Source organism: Lepisosteus platostomus, chromosome 6 (assembly GCF_059453375.1).
Source record: "Lepisosteus platostomus isolate fLepPlt1 chromosome 6, fLepPlt1.hap1, whole genome shotgun sequence".
Taxonomy (NCBI): domain Eukaryota; kingdom Metazoa; phylum Chordata; class Actinopteri; order Semionotiformes; family Lepisosteidae; genus Lepisosteus; species Lepisosteus platostomus.
Window position 1 is genome coordinate 33823207 of NC_142616.1, and position 26946 is coordinate 33850152.

The 26946-nt window shown below is 36.4% G+C and overlaps 1 protein-coding gene and 1 long non-coding RNA gene across 3 annotated transcripts; one reads left to right on the plus strand and one right to left on the minus strand.

Annotated features, from left to right (window-relative positions):
• Positions 1 to 17322, minus strand: LOC148661596 (uncharacterized). Of its 2 annotated transcripts, none has more exons than XR_015939575.1 (4): positions 16969 to 17322; positions 16475 to 16536; positions 14893 to 14983; positions 1 to 1750 (listed from the first exon to the last, which is right to left on the minus strand). It is a non-coding gene; the product is annotated as an uncharacterized LOC148661596 (long non-coding RNA). The 2 variants fall into 2 exon arrangements; XR_015939574.1 differs by lacking the exon at positions 1 to 1750 and adding an exon at positions 6121 to 6311.
• Positions 10687 to 26946, plus strand: pkd2l1 (polycystic kidney disease 2-like 1). Its single transcript, XM_088635527.1, has 15 exons — positions 10687 to 11155; positions 12654 to 12767; positions 14837 to 14964; positions 17500 to 17753; positions 18211 to 18435; positions 18626 to 18854; positions 19173 to 19343; positions 19642 to 19823; positions 21112 to 21232; positions 21326 to 21424; positions 21635 to 21756; positions 21935 to 22052; positions 22460 to 22596; positions 23270 to 23417; positions 23813 to 26946. Exons 1-15 carry the CDS (start codon positions 10855 to 10857, stop codon positions 23999 to 24001), a joined length of 2538 nt encoding a protein of 845 aa, XP_088491653.1. The 5' UTR covers positions 10687 to 10854; the 3' UTR covers positions 24002 to 26946.

Consider the following 26946-nt stretch of genomic DNA (forward strand, 5'->3'; position numbering starts at 1 on the left):
TTCTGAAAACAAGTGGAAAGAGAATACTGTATATCAAATACACAAAAATAGTATCAGGATTTCTTTCTGTTGTCCAAAATAATTGATACATGGCAAAGTGACATTAAGACCTGGAGAATGTATCAGAGGAACTTTTATCCGTGAAATAGAGGTTCTCCCACAGAGACAATGTTTTCCTACTGTATACCCCCTAGGGCAAATAATAAAAGAGGAATAACTGAAACATATGATAAAGATGAACAATAAGAAATAGCACCTAGACAAACATATTTTAATATATATCCTTTCATATATATTAGAATATAAAGGTACAGGTAAAGGTCTGTTCCATGCTGAAGGAAAAAGGTGTCACCTGAAGAAGACTCTACAGCCAAAACATTGTGTCTCTTTTCTTTTCCTTTCAGTATGGAATAAACCTTTACCTGTTCCTTTGCAGCCTACGCATGCTGACGACGCTACCGACTTGAACTTATATATTAGAATGTTGTTAAGTATCTTCTTTCATATTTTTTCTACATTTACAATTCCAAATATTTAATTGAAACAATAACTGTCATATTTTATTCTCAGATTTTTATCACAGCTTTTCTGCATAGGAGTATGATAAGGAGTATAATAACAGACCTTTTTCACAATCCTTATAATTAATACTAGGATAGCAAAGTTCTGTAATATTTTGTTGCAGTGGAGCGCTGTGAAAACATGGTAAAGCAATAAGAAATCATGCTGAAATAATCTATATCTTAACAGAAGAGCTGAGGCAAGAAGCTGAATCATGACAGAGCCACTACCCAGTCATAAATCAAAGTCAGGGATAAGAGTAGTTAGGAAGTAAGGTTAGGATTACTCCTAGATTTAAGGTTAGGGTTGGAGATATCATGAAGGTTAAAGTTGAAGCTAAAGAAAGAGTTAGCATTTAGCTCGAGGGTCATTAGATTAATTAGATAGAGGTGTACTAGAAGGTACTACAACAGCAATGTAATGATCTTATTTGAAACATGACAGACACATTTATTTTCACCATGTAAAGGAACATAGGACATGGGTAAAGGTTACAAAAGAAAGGAAGCTCTTTGGCCCATCCTACGCATTGATCCTAGGATTTTCTAAAGCTATGGCTTGGTTTATTAGCGTCTCTAAACTGTCCCCGTGTGAGTGTGTGTGTGTACCCTGTAATGGACTGAAATTTTTGTACATTGTTTAGTCCTGCCTTGTGTTCTAGCAATGCTTCTGGCTGATGTGAACCTTACTAGGATAAGTGATTTTCAGAAAATGGATGGCTGAACATATTGTTTAAAAATACCGTAGCTACAACTGATAACTTGCCAACAGATCAAACGCAGTTCACAACTAGATTGGTTCTGTAGTTTTTGGAATCTAAAACAGGGTGGTAGTGTTGTGAACCATAATGCACCTAGGAGTGTAAGAACCTCATAATATGGTTTGAAGCCCCAGAAGGAACCAAAATTTGAGAACAAATATAAATACGAAATAGCAGGCTCATTACCTACAGGTATTTATTCCAAATTCTGTATGGAGGCATTTTTCAATCCGCGCTTTTAATGGAAATGGGATTACTGTCTTGCTGGCAGTATTGCAGATGACATGTTTCTCAATGATACTTGCATGTGGCGTCCTCAGATCACCATCCCACTTGTTACAACATTCCCTCACGGTATCTCAGTCTCAGACTGTCCTGACTGCTGGAGAACCCCAATGCAGGAACATCCTTTACAGGAGTTAGTGCCATCTGCAAAAATAATTATCACAACCATTTAAGGATATGCCTTACCATCTGGACAGCATCAACATAGCAAATAACTAATCTTGTAGCATCGCCATCTTCCAGAACGTATGCTTTTTAATCCCTTTTTGTATGCAAGAGGAGAATAAACTAGAATTACCAGTATTAAGGTTACAGAGACTTGAATTGCTTTGGAAATTGTGAAGACATTTTACCAGGGAGAACATGCTCATTGGCTGGAGACTATGACATAAACCACAGGCAGCCAATTCCAGTCCTGCAGGTCTGTAGGTTTTGATTCCAGCTTGTGGACTAAGTATCTTAATTGAACTAATTATTCGGATAAGAATTAAAATAATCCATTTTCAAGTGTTAATCATCAGGTAATTAAAGGTATGTCTACAACCTGCTGGATTATGAATTTCCTATGACTGTCCTAAATCAGTAACTACAGCAACTTTTCTCAACGAGCTAACACAGCTAGCAATGCACATTTGCATACTCTTGTATGTTATGTTCAGATAGTATGGAGTTAATAGGATACAGTGATTCCTTGTCAGTTTTTACACATACAGTAATATAACACATGTCCATTAGTTAAATACAGTATAAACTGACTGTGTTGGTAAGTAATCATCTGTGAAACTATCAATAAAAGCATCTCTGGAGATATTGCGTAGTATGATGTTTTCAAGTTTATCTTGTATGGCAATAAAATACACATTTCATTCATTGCTGTGACAGCTGTGAACTCTTAACAGTCTGTCTGTTTTCCTCTAGAGTAATGACAAGACAAATATATTATTTATAGTGGGTCCCAAATGCACGCTAAGCACACCCTAGATTGCATGGCTGATGACTTCTCATTGGATAATGGCCACCCTGTGTACGTACAGTATGTGTACGAGTAACATTCTGTGGTCTAGCCATCATGGAGACAAGACGTAAAAGGGTAGGATTTCAAACTCAAGGGACCCAAAGAATTTAAAAAAATAAAATGAAGATATAGCTACATTAATTACATCCAATCTTACATTGCTCCCTAATATAAAAGAAATAAATAACAGCGAAGCACAACAACAAAAAAGTATTTTCTCACATTTAGATTGTATAACACCGTTACGCTTTTTGGAATGTTTTGTGATTTTGTTTCTTATTTTTGTTTTGTTTTTCTGGTTGACGTCATACACATGATATCTTTGCAAATTCTGTATTTTTATGAGGATTCTTTATTCGCATCCCACACTTTTCTATGGGCTTGCACTCTGTAACCCTGATGGGAAAGTAGGTCTTAGGGGACGAGGAGGTAAACAGAAAACACAAAATATTGTGGGATAATATTGCGATCACAGAGCATAAAACTTAATTGTAAAAAAAAAGAATAACATGAAGTATCAAGACAAATTCAGTTTTTGGCTGAGACAAAAATATTTTTCCAAATAACATACACAATCTATTTTTTAGCATGTTGATGAAGAAATCAAATGATTTGCAAATATTTTAACATTTTTTTAGACTGCCACCTTCCTCGTTATTCTGTGTGTCAGGTCTCTGAGAAGCGAAGGGGAAATGTACACTTGTCTGCGCAATTCCCTTACAGCAAACAATTAGCAAGATGGGTATCAGCTGTGTTAGTGGATTGCTTTGTAAAACATGTTTTGCCATTTCTGTCACTGACCAATGAGACAGCTGGGACTGGAGAAATATTTTTTTTCTTGGAACTTACAGTACTTAAGAACCTACATACAGTCCACAAAAGAAAAATAACGTTACTAAAGCTTCTAAACACTCTCAAATGGTGTATTAAAATGTTCACAAAACTGCATCTGCAAATGTATAAGCTGAATAGTGGTGAAATGAGCAAAATATAAAATTGTATTTTTCAAGATATGAGAATATTCTGTCTAAACATGGATGTCAGAGAAAAGCAACAACTTAGACACAGGAGTCAGAGTCTAAATATTGTACATGTCATATGGAATATTTTAACGTTGGGTGACACCCCATTGTCTCCTTTTTACACAGCCTCATTATTCATTTGTTGAACAATGGGAAAGTGTGGTATTTACCACATGAAAGTGTGTAAAAATATATTTAAGAAATTCAACTCTTTAGTGATCGAAACCGCTAGCCTTTTCTAAGCAAACGATAAGCTGAAAACAATTACAGTGGAGGTGGGAATAAATTAAATATTAATACTGACTTTGCAGTCACATAAATAAATCATTAAATTAGAACATTAGAACCACTACGTTTTAATTTTTTTCAAGGTGGCCTAAAATGGATCATTATTAAAAATGAATTATTTCTTCGTCTTAATACCTGTGAGGTACTGTAGGAGCTTGTTTTTTTTTTAATGTTTGGTTATAAATCATAAAAGTTGGTATTTCTGAAGAAAAACTGGAGAGTTCCACTCATCACTTAAAAAAATATATAGGGCACTCAGCTGAGAGGTGAAGCAGGAAGCCAAGCCATTTCTGCTTTAATATATGTTATATGGGGAGTGGGCAAACCTCAGTTTTCTGGTTCAGAGGATTATGCTGTTGTTGGGATGCTGAACCCCCTGTCTGGTTTTTGTGTCCCCTGTAGGCAAAGAGCATTAGTCCAGATGGTATTTTTTTAAATGCTGGGAAAGCATGGCTTCCTTCTACTCATCCCAGAACTGCTGTTTCCAAAAGTGCGGGGCATGCAAGCGCATTTTATATTTCCACTTTGATCTTTTGTCATTATCACTGAAATACAGTACTAGACTGCAATCTACCAGTTTCCAATGCATTTCTGAAATTCAAATGAATATTAAAACTATTAGATTTAATTTTTCTTACTTGACCAGTGATCATATAGTAAAATGTACCACTTGGGTTGTATGGATTTAAGTGCTGATTGCAAGTTGTGGTTAGTAGATGCTTAACACGGAAAAACAACAGAAGACTGAGAAAAGAAGTAAGCAACTGCCCAGGTTAGGAGGATGCAGAGCCTGAACACTACCTTCGACTGCCTACGCAAAGTGGTCCCCCATCGGCGCGAGGAAGAGATGGCCAGCACTGCGGCGCCTCCCAGAGGCAGTGGCTGGACTTGTACATTAAACATTTTCAGGCAAAGAGAGATATAATGTCTCCCTGAGCAGATAATAATAATTGCTTACACTTATATAGCGCTTTTCTGGACACTCCACTCAAAGCGCTTTACAGGTAATGGGGACTCCACTCTACCACCACCAATGTGCAGCATCCACCTGGATGATGCGATGGCAGCCATAGTGCGCCAGAACGCTCACCACACATCAGCTATTAGTGGGGAGGAGAGCAGAGTAATGAAGCCAATTTATAGATGGGGATTATTAGGATGCCATGATTGCTAAGGGCCAATGGGAAATTTAGCCAGGACGCCGGGGTTGCACCCCTACTCTTTTCGAGAAACGCCCTGGGATTTTTAATGACCACAGAGAGTCAGGACCTCGGTTTTACGTCTAATCCAACGGACAGCTCCTGTTTACAGTATAGTGTCCCCGTCAGCAGATGTCCAGAAACCCCAGAGGCATACACACATGGATATTTTCAATACCAGCCACTGTAACATCAATGTTGGAAACTTAGGGACATATTTTTGTTTACGTGTGTACTCAAATTTCTGTCCACTAAACTGAAAGCTACAAATTTTATATGAATTGTCTGAAATTGCAGGGAAAGTCTTCCTTTCTCCTTGTTTTTTTTTAGCCATAAACGATTTACATTTCTGTAAATTGGGTGTAATATAATATGGGGAAAACATTGATCAGCATGGTTTTTACCACTAGGTGATGCTGTCTGTTAAATACTTAAAACAAAGCAGTTTTAGAGATGTACATTTCATCAAGAAGATTGTTCGTGTATATCTGAATCTAGAACTTTTTCTACAGGTGTGTAAGAGAATTAATCAAAACATTAGAAGGGAAACAGGCACCTCAACATGATTTGTCAAACTCACAATTTTAGCTTTGGTGCCTTTTGTGATCACACAGCAAGAGTGAAAGTAATTTACAGCTCTGAAATGGAAACTGAAGTGTGTAAATTCAGGAGAAACTGTTGTATGACTAAATCTCTCCCAAAATGCCTAATCTTCTACATAAAAGTAACTATAATAGATACTTTATTGATCCCGTGAGGGAAATTGCAGTGCAACAGCAGCTTTACACAGACAACACAGACACAGTGTAACGAATGATACAATAATAATAATACAATACATACAATACAATCATTAGAAGAGTTACTCGCAGTCCAGAACACACAAAGAACAGTACAGAACAGTACACAAAAAAGTCGTATTGCACAATATGACTATAAATAAATATAAATGTATTGCACAGGTCCCTGGCATATATTCCACAAAAAAAAAGAAAAAGAACAGATGCATCAGTTTACTGTTCAGTCCAGAAACAGGTCACCGTCAATGTTGCCTCTGCCCAGACGCAAGGTGGATACGTTGAAGTCTTATGGCAGAAGGCAAGAATGACCTCCTGTAGCGCTCCCTGTCGCACCGTGGATGAATCAGTCTATTGCTGAACGTGCTCTTCATTTCTACAAGCCTGTCATAGAGGGGAAGGGAGACGTTGTTGCTAATCATTTGTAACCTAATTTTGAAACCCAATATTTTTAGCGATAACAGAAACAAAATCTGTCTCACTGCAAAACCCTTTTGCTTGCTTGCTTGCATGCAGAACCCACACACCATTACTAAACCATTTAGACAACCAATTTAAAATGCATAAAATATAAGAATTATACATAAGCATAATTATGTATTGACATTTATTTGTGCACTTTCAATGTGTTGTCAGTTTGAAACAGAAAAATTGCCTGTGCTCAGGTGGCTGGGAATTAATGAATTTAGAACCCCAAAGCTTAGTTAATAGGCTATGATTTATTAATGATGAATTAATTATACCTTATTGTGCAGTTTTGCCAGCTAAATGGGACTTTAAAGGTTTTTTTATTAATCATCGTAGTGCTAATTACAGACACTTACAGAAGGCCTGCTAATTAAACATGCAACCATATGCAAGACAAGCAGAGCTGCTGATAACTGCAAGAAAGCCAGAGCAAGTCAACACCAGCAAAACTGAGCAGCTCTACAGAGGGCTGTACCACTTTTCGTGACTTACTTTTTAGTTATGCACATTTTTTACATAGATGTTGAAATACTAACCTGTTTGCCGTAAAGTGCAACCCAGATACATACAGTATGCACGTTGTAGAAAGTATTAGATATCTAAAGACTGATTTTGAAGATTCTATCATACCACTATCAATACCAGTCTGGCACACTAAAAACCTTCATGCTTCCTTGTGATATCAGACAATTGTCTTATTTCTTCTCCCATAAAACTATTTCCTCTAAAAATTTTAAATGTTGTTTCAGATTTGAGAACACACATCGTCAACTAAACACAAAGTGCAAACTTATGACCCATTGCTAACGTCTTGGATAAGACATCATTTTAAAACAAAAACACAAAAGCTGTTATGTTTTTATTAAGTCAGTTGCTTGACAATAAAAACTACATGCTGGCAAAATTTATCTAAGTCTATGTTGAAGTACTTTTTCCTACTTGTCAACTGAGGTTAGTTCAATTCTAAGCACAATTCCTAAAGTTAATAACCTTTTTTCCCCCAACTAAGATACCTATAGCTTACATATAACTTAGTTGTACACTGTTATGTATGCAAAATATATTTATTTTGGCTAGAAACATAAAATGTTCTGTTAGCCAAAACGATTTAAGAAAAAAATCAATTTAACGTGGCAGTACCTTTGCAACATGACACATACATATAGGATAGCTGTTTTCATGGAACTGTGTAGGGATTAGTATAATACACAGATGTTACTAACTCAAAAACCTTTCTTGCACCACAAGCTTCAGACTAAATAATGGAAGCATGCATGTCAGACTGGCTACTTCTCAAAATTGAGGAGTACAACTTAATTTTCTTTCTTGTGCAGTGTCTGGATGTAATATCTGCATTCAGAATCAATGAAGCATGAACTGTTACTGTTGGCTGTGTAGAAAAGTGAAAATTTGATGAGAATTAGATGATCTACATCAGATCTGTTTTTCCAAAACACACTTTAAAAGCTATATGTTTCATATTTTTCCATTGCTGTAATCATTATTTTTTAAATAGGGCAGAAGGTTATTGACAATGACTGATGTTCAACGAAAATCAATCTCCACTAAATACTTTTCCAAAACCATTTTTAAAATACCTGGACTTAAAAGTAGATCATGTTTCGATCGATAACTAGAACATTTTATATTATTTTGTCTGTTTTGGAAGAGCTGCAAAATATGCAAGAGCTATTTGTGAACATGTTGCTGCAGGTTCCTAACTCCTAGAAGAGACAATTTAATGGCATACCAAACATGAGCATTCATCTCAAAATAAAGGCAAGGTTGTTTTCATTGATTGTTGGCCTTGTCCAAACTGTACGTCATTGGGCCATTGTGCTGAAGCCAGTGCTTTGTGTAGATAAAGCAGCAATAGATAGCCAAACGTGTTTCAGAACCATTGCCTGCTATTTCTTCACAGGTACAGGGGCAGATGTTTTGCACAGATATTCTGAACAACAAAGAAGGGATGTAATTTTATATATACATACATAAGGAGAGATAGAGAGTCAAGAACACCAAGAGTTCTTGCTCTGAGCTCACATATTTTCAGTTGCCAAAAATACAGTAATCTTGTTATAATAAGAACCAACACTACTGTACCATGAACATAATTGGATGAATAAATGATCAACAGTACTCAAAACGTTCATTCCAATTAGATGCAACTAAATTCATTACTTCAGAAAACGTGCTGTAGCAAGCCTCAGTACTGAATGTGGGAATCCTGATTTACATCCCAAGCACTAGAACAATGAGGCACACTCCTAATTAAGGAGTTATTAAGGTCTTCAGCTTTTTCTGTTAGCATAGCAACCAAATGTTAATTTCTCAAAATGTTTCTTTTGGGGGGGGGGTATGGATTCACAATTTTTGCAAAAGAACGCAAGCATGCTTAACGGATTAGGTAAATACCATCCTGTATATAAGTATGCAACAAACAGTAACTCTTTAGAACTTGAGACCTGAGAATTTTATATAGATTTAAAATCAGAAAATGAAAATACAGAAATTCAAACACATACTGTAAATGCAGATACAGAAGTATGAAGTTAATTTCATTTTGAAGTGGCAGTTAAATTATCTATAAAAATATTCTTGAAGACATCAAAAAAATTCTCACAGGTACTGTATCTATAGACAGCATATAGTCATACTGTATATCTGATTTAAAATCTACCGCCAAAACTTTCATCGGTACAAAATTCAGTTTTCTCATTTATCTAGTCGTCAGTGGCTTCCTGCATCTCAAAAAACAAAAAAATATATACATTGCTACCTCTCATGGTTCTCCGTGGGCTGGCTCCAAAGCATTTGATTTGTAAAATGAAATCAGTTTGCTTAGTGCCCTGTATCTTCACTTCACATGATTGTTTTAGTTGCTCCCACTCTTTGAGACCCATGAATATTCCTACACTAGCTCTGTTTTTTTAAAGAATGAAGGCTTTTAATCACGTTTGTTTTGTCTGAATTAATCAACTCGAGGATCTTTATTAATATATAGTATATGGGATTGATCTTGAATTGCTTTTAAAATATCTGGGTATTTTTTCTGATATTGTTTAAACATGTATATTAACTTAATGCACAATCTCAAAAAATACAAAATAATTCATAAAATTTTTCTTAAAATATTGTCCTGCAAATTCCATTTTTAAATTAATGCAGTAATTAATAACTAATTAATTATGGAACAAGTGATAGGTTTATTCCATGCTGAAAAGAGATGAAAGAAAACACAACGTTTCCACCGTGGAGCCTTCTTCAGGTGTGAGCACCAGAACTACGAATTAATTTTTTAGAAAGTTTTAATTTTAGAAAGTGTCATTCAGTATCTATGTATTTATCAAACCTTTTTATTGCAAAAACTAAAAAGCAATTACATTAAAATGAAATTAAATGGGTATATCCTTAAATATTTAGTACTTCAATGTTCCCACAAGACAAATATTGTTGGAAAATTTTAAATGGAAAAAAAAACAAAAAGGAAAAAGATTTCAATTTAACTGAGGGAAATTATCACAACCAGATTTCTTTTATTTCTCAGTTTCATAATGAATAACATCTTATATTTGCTTACCATGAAAATTATCTTCTATGCTTTTTTTACATTGTTCAATAAAGTCCTCTAACAACTGCATTATATTACAGAGAGGTGAAAACTTAAAGAAATCAAAACAAATAAATATTCTGGTGGTGCACTTAGGTTCTGAAAAAATGTAAAAGAATTTTTACTTTTCGACTTTGCACACTGTTTTGTCTCATTTCTGTTTTTGAAACCATGTATCATGTATGTGGAAAGTCTATGTCATTTCTATTTACATATAGAGTAAATATTTAAATGGATATTTCTATTTCCTGGGAAAGCCGACTTTGGTAAACAATTTCAGCTGTTAATGCAGAAAAAATGGCCTTTCATAACTTTTGGAATAACTGTTACTAGTAAACGAAATATAAAGTATAGTTATTTTCTGAAACCTTTGTAGAGATTAAAACAATTCCAAAATAACATGCACTCAAATTCAAATGAAATTATGGCAATTTCAGATTTCTCAAAAACAGGAAGATCATGAATGGTGCTCAAACTGTGGGGACTTCAACTGCAGACACTACTCCAAAGCCTTACAAAGGGTCTGTAAGGGAAATGCAAACAGAAAAATGGTTGTGTGGTTTATGGTGCTCTTCAAAAAGAGCAGCGCCTCCCTTTCATCCTTCTGATGTCACTCAGCCTATATAAAGACAATCTGCTAAAAGCCCAGGAGGAAAACCATTCTCTGACTAACCTGTTGTAGACAGGTCACACCAGACACTGGATTTGAATGACAAGAAGTTTTAATACTGCTTTTCTTAGCCGATATTTTTTCCCAATTAAAGCTAAACTGTGTTCTGACACGTGGAGGCTGAAAAGATTATTTTTCCCGTCCTCTGCTCCGGAGGTATAATTCTTTCCATTGCAGATATGTCTGCTTCAGGCTTGAACAACAGGGCGAAGAGCCATTTCAGTCTTCAAGAGGAACACGAGCTGGAAGGCATGGAGAAAGGAGCCTGGGTGAACCCTGCTTACAATGCCTCTCCTCCAATGTCCCCACTGAACATCAGCACTGTCTACAACCCCAAGCCCACTTTGGAGAATCCCTATGGAAACATTAGCAAGCTGGATGTTCCTTCTCCTTACTGTGCGGACATCAGGGCTCTCGAACCTTCTGGAGAAAAGAAGAAGTCTCCCGGTTGCTGTTTCTTTCTTGCCAAAGGAATACGAGGTAAGAAAAAGCAGTCAATGCTCATAATAGTAGGAAAAGCAATCTATCAATTACATTTATATATTACTTTCCATGCCAAAGGATCTCAAAGTGCTTTACTATTGTAGGAGATGACCCATTTCTTCCACCACTGACATGCTGCACCCATTAATCATCGAACTTTAAAACTGACTTCCATGCAACTTCAAGTATGTACAGTATGTGAAGACTAGGATTCAGTAAATATTGAAGGCAAACCTTTCCCAATTATGAAATCCATTATGATACATGATTATGCTAGAAATCTCAGGAGGATCCTTGTGATTTGTTATTCTCCTTTACAGCCTGCACTTTCAAATAATCCATCACAAAGTACACAATAATTCAATAAGAATGCCACTGCTTGAGTCTGATACAATTATAAAACAATATCATAATCCCTTGTTTCCAAAAATTCATAACACTGTGTCTAGAATACAAATTGTTAGAGTAGCAGGTTCCTATCTTATTATTAACTGTTTAACTTTTTCTGTAAAATGCTAATTATCTGTGCTGTAAAATGCTAATTATCTGTGCTTCAGAAGGTGTTATTTCACATAATTTAATCATGGTTCTAAGTATTTTTTGAGCAGTAGTAACCTTTTCTAGGTACAACAACAAGAAATGTCAGATTTTAGAGTACTAATTTTTAACCATATTCTCTAATTACGTCACTGTTAAATATTATAACTAATCAATGCCTAAAGCAACAACCTTAAAAGGGTAACTAAAATTGTCTTATAAAACAGTATAGCTTTCACTAAGCACTTTTTATTACATTTATCTACTGTATACCAAAAATGTTTGACATGCATAAGTTTGAGTGTCATGGTCAAAGGTCTAACCAATAATACTTTCCCAACATTATGTAATAACAAATCTGTAATAGGGATTCTTCAGATTTCCTAAGGTGTATGAAGAAAAAATTATTTATTTATTTGCTTACTTACATAAGTGAAAAAACTTTTATTATTAGTAAAATAATTAGTTTTACATGCAGATAAAGGTTCAAATTACAAAATAAAAGCTCTTGAAAATAAAGTCCTAGCTATCTAGATGAAGGTGTCAATAAACCATTATTCCAGAAGTAGAATGTCTCGATAAAGCAGTTTTTCTCAGTAATAACAAATAACATTTTCCTGGATAATAATAATAATAATAATAATAATAATTGCTTACACTTATATAGCGCTTTTCTGGACACTCCACTCAAAGCGCTTTACAGGTAATGGGGACTCCCCTCCACCACCACCAATGTGCAGCATCCACCTGGATGGTCGCACTTAGATGTTCATATTGTAACGCATTACAATATATTTGGTTATAGTCTCAAATTTAAAGATTGGTTGATGAGGATCAATGATAACATAATTTTAATGAAAAATTATAGGTGTACGATAATTGTTATACCAAACAATATCATTTCACAAGTATTTGTTTGTTATTTCTTAACCTCCTTCATTGTTTTATCTTTGCTCAGGCCTATGGGGCACAACCCTGACAGAGAACACCTCAGAGAACCAGGAGCTGTATCTCAGGACCACCCTGAGGGAGCTGCTGGTGTACATTCTGTTTCTCATCGATATCTGTCTGTGTAGGTAACACAGTCCATGGACAGAACAGTCCATGTGAACCCTGGAAATGAGGAGTGCAGCCTGTTGACTTGTGAAAAGCTTGCAATGTATACAAATGAGTGAGCTGTAAACCGTACATTTCACATAATTCCAAAAATACTACAAAAAGTTTATTTTGTTGTGCAGGAGAGTGCAATTCTAATATTCAAATGTTTCAGGCAGTTGGGGGAAACCCAATTGGACATGACTTCACATTAGAAAACCAACAAACACACAATTCAGATATCTTATTGCCAAGATAAGAGATGAAATATGTGTAGGATTGGATTCTCTGTAGAATGTTTTAGTGCTGCTCTGCAGTAGTACATCTCTAGACGTAGATCTAGAATCTACATCTCTAGATCTGCATGGTATCTGCTCTGGTGGATCACCAAGAGCTTCACTTTCCCATCATGGGCTCTATAACAACTTTAGTGAATAAGCCCCTGCCTTGTAAAACATTAAAAAGCTAGATAGCTGGTGGGCTTATGATTAACACACTGATGAAATGGAAAAAGTTACTTTATCTTTGACTGCCTAAACACTGTAGTCTTCATCAACACTGGTGACTAAGGCATTTGTTTTTCTAATTAAGTGTGCATTGCAAATTAAGGTGATGTATCTCAATATTATTCAGTAGAACTTTGTGAAAGTGTGAAACTGTCTCCAAGCACTTAAAGGGTATTCATGTCTTTCTGTAGCAGCAAAGATCAATCAAGTCAGAGCAAACTTCTAAATTCAGTCCACTGGTTGCAGAATGACCAGGGGTGGGCAAACTTTTTTGGCCCAAGGGCCACATTAAATTTTGAAACTGTATAGCGGGCCACTTGAGGCTGCTGTTACAGAGCCTATATTATAGAGTCTCAGATGACATATTTGTTCTGCCTGTCCCACAGATGAATGGAAAGTCTCTTTGCACACCACTGTTGTTTTGTGACCATTTTGTCCTAGTCATTGTCATCTGTTGATTCGCTTCTTTTTTACAAGCAGCGCTAGTGTCACGTTGCACCTCCTCCACCCTGACAGCCCTGAATTTAGGAGATCATTGTTTGGCAGAGCCCTGGCAGACTGAATACCAGGTCCTGTCAAAGGGAATGGAGCCGCTGGTGCTTCGTGCTGATAAGACCACAGTTGGCTCATATTGCCTTTTCTTTCTTTTTTCAGAATAGATTTATGGATTTATTTGACAACACCATTTGCAAAGAGCTTTGTACCTGCTGCTGAACCAATCAGCAGGAATAATCGGAAGACTTGTTTTATGACAGGCTGCTATCTCTGAAAGACATTCACAGAATGATGTCATTCCTTGAAAAACACTGGCATTTGTTACATTTGGAGGAGGGAACAATATCTTTGTGCAGCTGAGTCAAAGCTGATACGCCTTGTTTTAGGTGTCCAAGTTGAGAGAAATATTAAAAACTATTACTGTCATCTTTGAAACAAATTCTTTGGACAGACTGCCAGTCCATTGCAGGAGAGACACACAGAAATGCACCTATTCACACCTAGGGACAATTTTCCACAATCCACGCAAACATGGGGAGAACATACAAACTCCACACAGATACAGTAACACCCCAGGTCTGGAATTGAACTAAGGGCCCCAGCGCTGTGATGCAAAAATTCTGACCACTGTGCCACCCTGATGTGTACTTACACAGCTGCAGAACTGTGTGTCATATACTGTAGATATGAAAAGCTGTATCTCTTTTCTTGATCATTTTAAGTAACTATTTACTTGAATGCAACCTAACATATCGACAGAGGTCTAAGTATTACAAAATATAAATTTTATTACAGTGTGGGACTGGAGTGTCGTCAACATATCACCTCATTTTGTATCTTGTAATTATATTTGCTGTGGTAAAAGAATGGCGAAGAACAGAATTTTGTGATGTTAATATTTCAGTACAAAAAAGGGAAAAAAACAATTTGTGCCACTCTTAAAGGGGTTAGTGATAAGTTTTCATCAGAAAAAAGCTAAGCTATGAACATATGAACTGGTTTGAAGGTACGTCATTCCTAACTTAACTGCATGTTTTCATTCTAGTGACATATGGGATGACCAGTTCAAGTGCCTACTATTACACTACAGTGATGACAGACCTGTTTGTGAACACACCCAGTGATAATGGAGTTACTTTTCAATCCATTGGTGATATGGCAGACTTCTGGTCAGTAAGTATCTTGGTATGACCTGGAAACAATGAAACAATAGTGGTGAACATATGGTGTATAGTACTGTACAAGTTTTAAAATTATTTAGAAGATACAGATATACTCCAATAACTTGACTGTAGAAGTTCTTATATTTTGCCCTTAAACCACTGTGTTTGTTGGACAGCTGCCTGGCCATATGATGTGGAAACCAAAACCAGACTAAGAAATCAAGTAGCTGCTGCACTGGTAGTAGATTGGGGATGGAGGAGGGCATTAATGTGAGGAATGCTGGGAAAATGTGGTCTAGAGCAGTGGTTCCCAACTGTGGTCCTGGAGGAACACCATATCTGTTAGTTTTCACTCCAGCTGAGCTCTTAAACTCTGATGATTAATAACTTAATTGATTGATTTCCTTGTTTAGGCTTATATATAAACAACTCGTCTGAATCAAAAAACTGAACAGACTGTGTTCCTCTAGCAGCAGGGCTGAGAACCAGTGATCTAGAGAACTATAGTATATTATAGCTTAGAGCCATTAACTGGCAGAGTGGAATTGGGTATTTTCCTGCTTCCAGGCTATGGTTATGAACTATATAAATATTATATATATTCTTCTAAATATAAAAGGGAGGAGCGGTGGCTCTGTGGCTAAGGATCTGCGCCTGTGGCTGGAAGGTTGCCGGTTCAAATCCTATGGCTGGCAGAGGAATCCTACTCTGTTGGGCCCCTGAGCAAGGCCCTTAACCCCAACTGCTTCAGGGGCACTGTACAATGGCTGACCCTGTGCTCTGACCCCAAGATTCTCTCTCTGTCTGTGTGTCTCATGGAGAGAAAGCTGGGGTATGTGAAAAGACAAATTCTTAAAAAAAGAAATTGTATATGGCTAATAAAGTGATCTTTAGATCTAAAGTGAAAATAATGTATTAAGTAATAATGGTAAAATTATGGATTCCACTAAGGGATATATTCGTAACATTTACCACCATGCTGTTTATTTTTACATATTTTAGTTTATTTTCTAGCAATAAAGCAACAATACGTTTCAGGGTTTCACATAATTCTTTCAGAATCACTGCAAGTGTCATTAGGTTTCATTGATAAGATAAAGAGTTCCCATTTAGTTTTTCAGAAAAGTTATGAGTATATCTCTGTCAGACATATTTTGCTCTGTAGTATTTAAAAGTGAAATTTTCCATGCTCTACTGAAAATGGTAGGGACTCTAATTACTTTTACTAAACTGGTTTTAGTTTATTGCTGTTGTTGGAACTGAAGAAGAAAAGATACTTTTTAAAATTGGTATTATTTTTCTGCAATTAGATGTTTCTAAGCAAATAAAGCTCTTGCATCTTTTAAAGACAGTAATTGTTTTTACTACTCATTTTAAGAGATGCATTGAGTGCATCTACTTATTTATTTACAATACAGTAACACATAGGTGAAGAAACTAAATATAGTATATACATATGTTTTATGTTTTACTCAGAACACATAATGAATTTGAATGTTTAATAGAAAAGTGAAACCTACCTCTGTTTAACCATCTGAATACAAAAGCACAAGCTTCTTTCATTAAGGGATTCAGTTTATTTCTACAAAAAGAAACAACATGAGATCAGGTGTCACAATCAGACAAAGACAAGGTGTTTGTCTAAAATAATCTTTCGGCGTACCTTTTATTTGAAATGCTAAACTCCAGAATGGTCTGGGAGTACTCTACAGCAGCTGATAATTCAGTCACCATGGAACATTTTTAAAGAATGGTCAATTACCAATTGACACAGTCACACAGATGCTAAAAAGAAGGAAAGTTTCTTGGAAAAAAAGAGGTCCCAATACTAGCACGATAGTTTTATCATTTTTTATCTATCTTTGTACACAAATAACACCTGGTAGGTGTCAAATATGTTACCTTATCATGTCCAAGAAAATACATGATAAACACTTAAATCATAAGGAACAGAACAAACACTTTGTATGTTTTTACCCCAAAACACCAAAAATATATAAAAATGTGTCCTCACCTACAGTGAACAATAAATGATTTTATTCCACACATGTAGCCTGAATGCAGAAATAGAGCAGCCATTTTTTTTTCAAATTCACTTTTTCTATTGATACTAGCAAGACTGAAAAAACATAAGCAGTCATATTGCCTTTTTATTAGAATAACAGCACCACCTAGTGGCCACATTTTTGTTTGTGAAAGTTAACATCTGATTAAGGGGTAATCAACCCGGCTGAGGAAAGCTGCTTCTAAAAAGCAATGATTTACAGTAACGTGTTTAAGGGACTACCTCTTTAAAAAAAATAGAAGAAGACAGTGGGAATAATTTAGAAAAACTATTTGAAAATCAATGTCCGTTACAGTCAGTAGTGAGTGTGTAAGCACTATGGAAAATAAAACATACGTTACTGCTTAAGAGCAATTTCCCCGGTTCTTTTTAATTTTAAAATGATCCCTTACAAAAGTAACTTTCAGCTTTAATGATTTCCTTTACATGAATGCTTTTTTGCTAAATGCCTCTTTCCTGCATTCTGCTCTTTCCGTACAGTTTGCCCAGGGCCCTTTGCTGGACGGCCTTTACTGGAGCAAGTGGTACAACAATCAGTCGTTAAGCAATGGTCCTCACTCCTTCATCTACTATGAGAACATGCTGCTCGGGGTCCCTCGAGTGAGGCAGATCAAGGTGCAGAACAATTCCTGCAAGGTGCACCGGGACTTCCGGGCGGACATCTTGGGCTGTTACGATGTCTACGATCCACAAAAAGAAGATACTGTTGCGTTTGGTCTTATTAATGGAACAGCGTGAGTACCAGCTCCATCGGGGTAGAAGAAATAATCTTCACCACCGAATGTAAACAGAGGTGGTCGGCCGCCCATTAGAACACCAGATACGTCGCTGTTTCTGTTACATTCACATGTCTGGAAAAAAGCCAGACTTTTAAATAGTAAAAACAAAGTTCTCTTTTCTTTGTCTTTCCCAGTTAACTGCATCTTTTGTTGGTCATTCTGCTGGTAGTTAATTCAAAAGGTGTCTGTCCCAATTCTAAACCTTTTGCACATGTCAGCTGTTGAAATAGTTTGTAAAATCATTAACCCTGGCCTATCAATAATAATGTTTCTGGTGTGACAGTTAGAAAATTTCACAAAGATTTGCTACATCCACAATTCTGTCGCTAAGTGCTGTGCAATAGTCAACATACCCATCATAGTCCAGTAATTTGCTCAAAGTGGCAAATTGGTCCTTTTGTCCCTACATTAGCTGGCAGTACCATACAGAAGATCAAATGAATGGATCTTCGCAATGGGGACTACTGGCCACCTACACTGGAGGAGGGTACTATCAGGATCTCAAGATGACCAGGGATGAGAGTGCAGACATCTTGATGACGCTCAAGAATAACTTGTGGTTAGACCGGGGCACAAGGGCAGTCTTTGTTGACTTCTCAGCTTACAATGCCAACATCAACCTGTTCAGTGTCATCAGGTAAGGGGAAACCCAAAAGGAGCCAAAGACCTCTTCAATTCCTCTTATATTTTTTGTGGTATCACTAATGATAAATTCTAAAATTACTGTAGGATTGAAAAATAACAGCTTTTGACAAAAGTTAAAGTTCATTGTTTCAGTCATTAATCTCCCTTCTCCTTTAGAAACAATGTCTTTTTTTTGTCTCAAGCCTGTTGGTTGAATTCCCTGCCACTGGGGGAGCAATACCATCGTACCAGATTCGGACAGTTAAGCTCATTCGATACATCAATAACTGGGACTACTTCATCGCTGGTTGTGAAATTGTCTTCTGTGTGTTCATCTTCTACTATGTGGTGGAGGAGATACTGGAATTGCGGATCCATAAGCTGTCCTATTTTACCAGTATCTGGAACATTCTTGATGTGGTGGTTATACTGGTAAGAACTTACCTACCTTGAACATTTACTAAATATGAAAGATATCAGGGAAACAGCAGTGCAATTCTGGTTTGAGATACAGTATGTGTGGTGCAGTGTGTGTAACAACAATAGAGCCTGTGAGCAATACTACTTCTACAGCACTGAACCAGATTAAACATCTACTGTATACAGCTCCTAGCTTTGTTTACTGTATGTACCAAGTGTATTGTTCTGCAATTTAAAAGTTGTTCATGTGGTTTATCAAGTTTTTAAGTAGTTTTTGATCTCTTGTTTCATTCATTTAACTGTGTACTGACAGTAATATTTCTTTCACAGCTTGCTATCATAGCAATAATATTCAATGCTTTTCGGACCATTAAAGTGAACTCTTTACTGGGGAAACTTCTGGAACAGCCTGATATTTATGCAGACTTTGAATTTTTAGCATTTTGGCAAACCCAATACAATAACATGAATGCTGTTAATCTGTTCTTTGCCTGGATTAAGGTACGTTTAATAGTTCCAGTACTTTTACATTTCTATGTGGAGCTAGAATCATAAAGGTTGAAAGAATCAATATAAGGTACAGAAGCTTTGGCTAAAATTGGGAAAAAGCCATTTTCAAATTTGTAAGAGTTAACAAAAGCGGCTTAAAAGACTGAATCAGTTTAATCTAATGGGAAAGGGAATTTTCAAATGATTTTATGATCACGTTTTTTCAATTTTTATCTAGTTTTTACTCTTGCAGTGTATACTCCAGAGATTGTGTAACTGAAACTCTGAACACAGATTTCCTCTCCTTCAGATATTCAAATACATCAGTTTCAATAAAACAATGACCCAGCTCTCCTCCACACTGGCTCGCTGTGCCAAGGACATCCTGGGTTTTGCCATCATGTTCTTCATTGTCTTCTTTGCCTACGCGCAGCTGGGCTACCTGCTTTTCGGAACCGAGGTCCAAACTTTCAGCACCTTTGTCAAGTGCATGTAAGAATTGACAGTGTGATTTACAAAAACTTATTTTTAGTTAGCACCAGTGATCAGTTATGCCCTTCTACTTATTTCTTGCCACAGTATATGGCACTGTATATATTTTATTTAATCAACTTTGATTCTTAGTGTACCTTTGTAAATACCATTTCAGTGCACCCGTACCTCTTTTTACAAACAAAATTTGTTTTTTAGAAACAATTTCTTATAGCCTAAATTCATAAAAAGAAAAAACTATTTAGTTAGATACTTTATTGATCCCATGAGGGAAATTGCAGAACACTACCTGAACTGCTGTAACAGACTGCCACTAGCATGGTTCCATCTTAATTACCACCACTTAATTTCCATTATTTCTTAAGGGGGGAAAATTAAAATCCGTTCTGAACCCCAAAAATGTCACCCCAACTTTACTTTTTTCACCGAAAAATGACAAAAGAAGCAATAATGACTAACATTCATACGGTGATTTGTGTTTTTAGTAATAAAAAACACTGCTTACCTAGTAAGACATCTTTAATCATACCTCAGTACAGTACTGTACAGTAACCACTTCATTTGCTTTTTGTGTAATTACACACATGCTCACAATTTTCATTTTCTTAACACTTTTAGAGTTCATGATAATGTCTAAACCACAAATATTCTTACGAAAAGTAAGAGCGCACACAAAAGTGAACAACACAAGAAGCAAGACACAGTGAACTGTATCACCCCTCTCCTGCCACTTAGGCTCTGTGCTAGCTCTTACTCATACTGAGTTAGTGGAATGTGATTCGTACACTAAATATGAAACGAGTCGATAATGCTTTCCTCTTCACTCTTTACATTTGACGGAGGATTGGAAATATTTCTTCATATCGCTTCTTTGAATTTGGCTTTCGTTATTCAGAATGTGGGTAACATTTGGGCAAACCCAATCCAGTAACAATTCACATGCTTCATAGTACCAATTTGTTATAAAAAAGAACATTTGCAAACAGAGGTACAGCTGTAGTTTGTTTAGAAAACGCCCCCTCACTTTTGCAAGGAATGGGCCAGGGAGCTGCTGCAAGGGTGTAGATAAGGTGGCAGGGAGAGAAATGCACAAAGAGAAGCCCATAAGGCGAGATGTATATATGCACATAGGAAAGCAGAATGTGACAAGGTTAGGTTCTAACTGTCCTCTCAAATGTCTGTAAGAAACTCCATTAATATTGTGATGAATGGATTCCTCTCATGATTTGACTAGTTACATGTTGAGTGGTAAAGTCATTTATTAGCATTGTTCTGTACCCCTCCCTAGTTTTACCCAGTTCAGAATAATTCTTGGAGACTTTGATTACGATGCAATTGATCAAGCCAACCGGATCCTGGGTCCAATTTATTTTGTCACTTACGTATTCTTCGTCTTCTTTGTCCTGCTTGTAAGTCATTTTCTATTTTATACCTTCATTGTAACATTTGGACAAGGCCAAATTTTTCTTCTGTGTTGTAATGCTGACAAATCTGTTTTCTAGAATATGTTTCTGGCTATAATCAATGACACATACTCGGAAGTCAAAGAAGAACTGTCAAAGCAGAAAGATGAGCTTCAGTTAACTGACTTTTTAAAACAGGTAAAAAAAAGTCTGTAGTACTTATATATAATATTTTGGTGTAATATATTTGTTGTAATCACAGTTGTATATAAATAAGAAATACATCAAAGTTTGTAATCACTTAGAAAGTTTCTAAGTCTTTCTGAAACATTTGTCCTTTGGCCAGGATGCCGTGTGAATGTACCACTGTTTTGAAGACTCATTGCTTAAAATATCCTTTGTTTGCAGGGTTATGCGAGAACTTTGATGAAGCTGAAACTAAAAAAAGAAAAAATCTCTGATGTGCAGAAGGCTTTACAATCTGGATCCAAGGAACTGGAATTTGAGGACTTTAGAAACAGCCTGAAAGAGTAAGACACTGCTATGAAACTTTCTTTAAATGAAAATACATACAACCTACTGTATACACCTATTGTACTCTGCAACCACTGACACTTTAAAAGTGCAAAAATGACCTTGTACAGCAATTAGCTACAGGAAGAGCCAATCAGTGTCTAACCCCCCTGCGTACAAACCTTTTCCCTTTAGGATGGGGCATGCCGATCAAGAGATCACTGCCGCCTTTACAAAATTTGATCATGACGGAAACCAAATACTGGATGAGGAAGAGCAGAACAGGATGAAACGAGAGCTGGAGGAAAAGCGGGTACTGTAGAGAGGAAGGGAGAGTCATCTGACTCCTGTAGCTTTTTTATTTCAGCACCAGATGGCGATGGTACAACCACAAAAAACAACGTTTACAAGAACTAGTCAAGCTGTCTTGACATCCCATATAGAACAGCCGCTATTTGATGATGGATTTTTTGTAGTTATTATTTTAGCTCAACTCTGTCTGTTTCTATATACATCATATTTAACTTTCCTAAATCAGAGAAAAATGGACTATATCATTAATAAAAATTGACAATATAGCTTTTGTTATGTAAAGGGTGACTAAGCCACGCATTAAGGGTCTGCTGCAACTCTTACACTGTTGGTTACATTATAAATGAAATAATGTACTGCTAGACAGTTTGTGTTAAAATGTTGATTTTTAAGCTGTTTTTTTTGCAGGTTGCTCTCAGTGCAGAAATAGAACACCTGGGAAGAAATTATGGCAATAATACACTGCACCAGTCTGCAGACATTGTTGATGTGAAGAACAGCAATATTAATAAAGCTGCTGGAGTGTCCCATGATGAGTTTCAGATGTAGGTATTAAAAAAACAGCTTTCTAGAGCTGCACTGATATGTGATGTATTAAGAAGTGTCTGTCGTAGCTCAGTGAAAGTCCTCAGAAGAATAAGCAAGGGCAGCTGATGTCAAATATATCATGAAATATTTCAGATCTGCTTAGCATTGACAAAATTACAGGTTTTGGGATATAGTACACAGAAAAAGATGAAAAAGGCAAATTAAGGCTAATGGTAACTGAACTGTTTGAACAACTATTTTAAAAGTTTTACTTTATGAATATACAATAGGGATGATTTTTTAAATCATTTTTTAAGCTTTGTTCTATAACTTTCCACCTAGCAATCTTGTGTAATTGATGAAGCTTGAGTAGGGAGCTTCGTCAGCATGCGTAGGCTGCAAAGGAATGGGTAAAAGTTTATTCCAAACTGAAAGGAAAAGAAAAGAAGCACAATGTTTCAGCTTTGGAGCCTTCTTCAGGTGTGAGGGAGCGAGGGAAACTAGAAGATAAACAAATTGTGCAATTGATGTTCATCACTGGATCACATGGAACACAATTGGCCAGCCATTCCTCAGAACATAAATAAGAACAATTTGAGAAATCCAGCGCAGAGTACATTCTGTCACTTTTACGCAGACGAAGGCACGGTGTCCACTTAGAAACTGATCTTCAAATTTGTTTTTTCAAAGGATGTTACGCCGGGTTCTGCAGCTGGAACATTCTGTTGGGAGCATCGTGTCCAAGATCGATGCTATCACGGTGAAACTCGAAAATCTGGACAGAACGAGAATGAAACGGAAAGATGTCACGGGAACACCACTCGAGAATATAAGTGAAGTGAGTTGTTTTTCCATACCTCCAGATGCTTTAGCATTTTTTCGCTGCAAAATTTCTCTAAAACAAACTTTCACTGATTTAAACCCAGAAAGGGTTAAGAGCATGTTTAGTTGTGTTTTAAAATCTGTGCATGAAACAATCAATTCATATTCATTAATAATTCGTTTACCACTGTCGAGTTCATTAGAAAGCTGTTTTTAAGCAAATCTGTTGAACATTCAGATTGTTAAATAAAAAAAAAGGCACAGACAGACTAAAAACTAATTTATCCAATCTTTTACTAGGATGCCAAACACAATTGCAGGAAAAAATCCATGGTGTCGTTTCACTCAGATAGCCTTCATTGACTTTTGCTGTAAGAGGGCATTTCTCTTGACTTTGGTGTGTTTCTCCAGGTTGAGATGGCCAGAAATCTGGATGGCTTGGTAAACGATCAGATAAACACCTGGGCCACGGCAGCATCACAGGGGAAGGCTTTGGGCGGGACAACACATGAAACAAAGAGTAACCTTTATCCCAGAATAGGGTGGCCTGGAACTTTAGACTCTGCACTACCACCAATGAAAACCAGCAACCATTCATAACTTTGAAGCAGCTAAAATCATTTCAAAGGCCAAGTTTAACTTTCAGTATCACATGTATAAAATCTAAGAGACAAATTCTTAATCTAAGAACAGACATTTAGGAAGGACCTTGCTAAGTGAAAATGGGAGGTAAAAGTAGAAATAAATGAAAAAAACAATTATTTTAGTAATATGAAATACATTGAGACAAATGCCTAAATTATCTGCGTTATGGTTTGCTTTGTTCTTAAATCTAAAACTATTTTTATTTGCTTCAAGAAAGAGCAGACATGAATTCCCCAAAGCTTACATACTTTGAGGCTTTTATGAAAGAGAAATAATCAAATTATTAAATTACTCTAAATTAAATAAATCATTTAGGTTGTTTGTGATTCGTTTAATGATTCTTATTTAAATACTTTCTTAATTGTGATGCCACCTGGTTTAGTAATTGGAAACGTATTGTCCTACATTCTCTGTTACTTGTAAAGTTCATCAAGTTTGTGATCACTATAAATTACACAAATATTCACAAACAAAAAATCCCCATTTGATTTATTCCCACTTTTCTGCTCAGCCTTGTACCTTGAAGTAGAGTCTGAAAATACCAAGCTCTTCTGTGTTTCACCATGTTATGAAGCACTAGTGGGAGAGATGCATTTAAACTTATCTACACTCTTTTCAATGTTGACTTCTATCTAATACAAATGTGGTAGAGTCTAGCTGACAGATCACGTGCTTTTTATCAAGCTTGTGGTTAGTGGAGTAATAATTGCTCTCAAAGGAAGCAAATACAGTAGTTTCAGTGTCAAAAACTCTTCAGCTACTTAAGCAGGTATTTGCTAGAGGAAACAAGTAGCCTGTTGCTCAGTTTTCATTGAGCTTTACTGCACTTTATTCTTCTTTCTCCTCTTTACTCCGATTTTACCATGTTAAACTATATATCTTTAGCAGACAAAAGTGTCATATGTGCTTAGGTATTGTGTTAAAGTAACTATTTTTTATATTGCCTATACTCACAGCGATTGCTCCCTTCCAGAGACATTTCCATTTCCATTGAAAGCTTTTAGACTTTTTATTTAGTGCTCTAGTTTGGATGTACATGACATACAGTATATGATGCAGAGGACTGAAGATAAGCAGCAATTATACTACTAAAGATTATGATTTATACCCAATGATGGCAAAAAATACAAATACATCATACAATACACATATACATTGTGTTATATTTTTAACTAAATATTTTCTAAGAGTAATATATGTATATCATGCAACATCTGTGTAATTTATCTAATGGATTTATTATGAGCTGTTTTGTCACCAGTGGAATACTGATGTAGAAACAAATGTAGATACCGTTGTTTTGTGAAATGACAAACTTCCCTTCGAAGATGCCAGAGCAAAAATACACTTCTGAGGTCTTCTTAGATATACAACACCGTCCATTAATGTTCATGTGTGGTTAGTTACAAACACTGGATAAAAAAAATGTTGCATGTATTTTTTTTTTAATATCACACTATCCCTTTTAACATTTCAGAAAAGTTATTAATCTTTATCAGCCCTAGCTAACTTTCTTTGCTCTTTTTTACTTAAATAAGCCTCCAAAAGGATCTCAAAGTGCTTCACCTTTCATCTGAAGTGTGGCACCTAACTGGGTGAAACACGGCAGTCACAGTGTGTCAACAGCCCCACTACACTAGATCAGCAGGAAAAGTCAGATACCACTTCATCGATTGAGTTAAGGGAGCATTTTACAGAGGCCAGATTGTGCAACCCCTGAGGCACTGGGATTAAGCCAGGACAAAAACACCCCTTCTCGACTGAGAAGTGCACGTTATGACCAAGTAGTAGAACTCCCACCCCGAATGTCCCTGGTCACCATTGGGGGGACACTGGTCTGGTCAATTTGATCCAGAGGAAAAACATAATCATTTGCTGGTCCACCAACACCCCTGTAGCAGCAACTTTGTTCTCTTTAGAGGTCACCCACCATTGACCAGGCCCAGCATGGCTTTGCTTGGAAGATCTGAGATGATCAGATTGTGAAATGACAATGCTGTTGCACACAAATCACTGACCAGCAAAAACCAGGTCACCAAAACATTGCAATGTTCCTAGAAGAGAAGAATAACTGAATGTTTTTTTTAGGAAATTAGAATGAGCTTGCTGATTATTTCTCTTGTTCAGAGTACTTTGCTAAGGCAAACAGGGAGACATCAACACAGGGAGGGGAAGAAGCCATGGAAAAACTTGTGTGCCTCCTTGTTGTAGAAGTGCCAGGTGGAAAGTGGCCAAGCTTCACCTTTGATAAGTCTCTTCTTCAACACATTTGCAAACTGTTCTGAATGATTTAAATAGTTACTCCACTGTGGCAGTGACCAGGTTTCCCCCTTCCTTCCAAGTGAATGCTGGTTATGCTGTGTGTGCCCTGTAATGGACTGGAATTTCACCCTGGATGTAGCACCACTGTGCTCTACCCTTCCAGGACAGGTCTCTCACAGTGTAGTGGTTTGGTGCTAAAAGGCTGCAAACCAGACCATTTTGAGAAGTGATCATTAAATAATCAAGATCACAGTAGCCGTAAAAAATGTACAGATTGAGGTCTTTAAATAAACAAACATTTTCAATGCTTGCATTTTGAATGCATAAAGAGGTTACAACTAGACTGCAGACTAGTCCACACAAAATGGCAAGCAACAGCAGTGTTTAAAAAGGGAAAGTGGGGAAGATGTATACAGTATCTTCATATTCTTTTATGCAACATTCTGTTGTGAATTATGTGTCTATTCGGGAACACGTTGTTGAATGCGTCTGTTAATGCCTACCATCATATAATCAATTAAATCCTGTAGTTTTATTGTGCTAAAATGTATTGTAAACTTTTTCAGAAGTCTTCTGTAATGTGTGTCTTCTATGAAAATGGTCAATTTATTTTATTTAAATAAATGTCGTAAAATTTA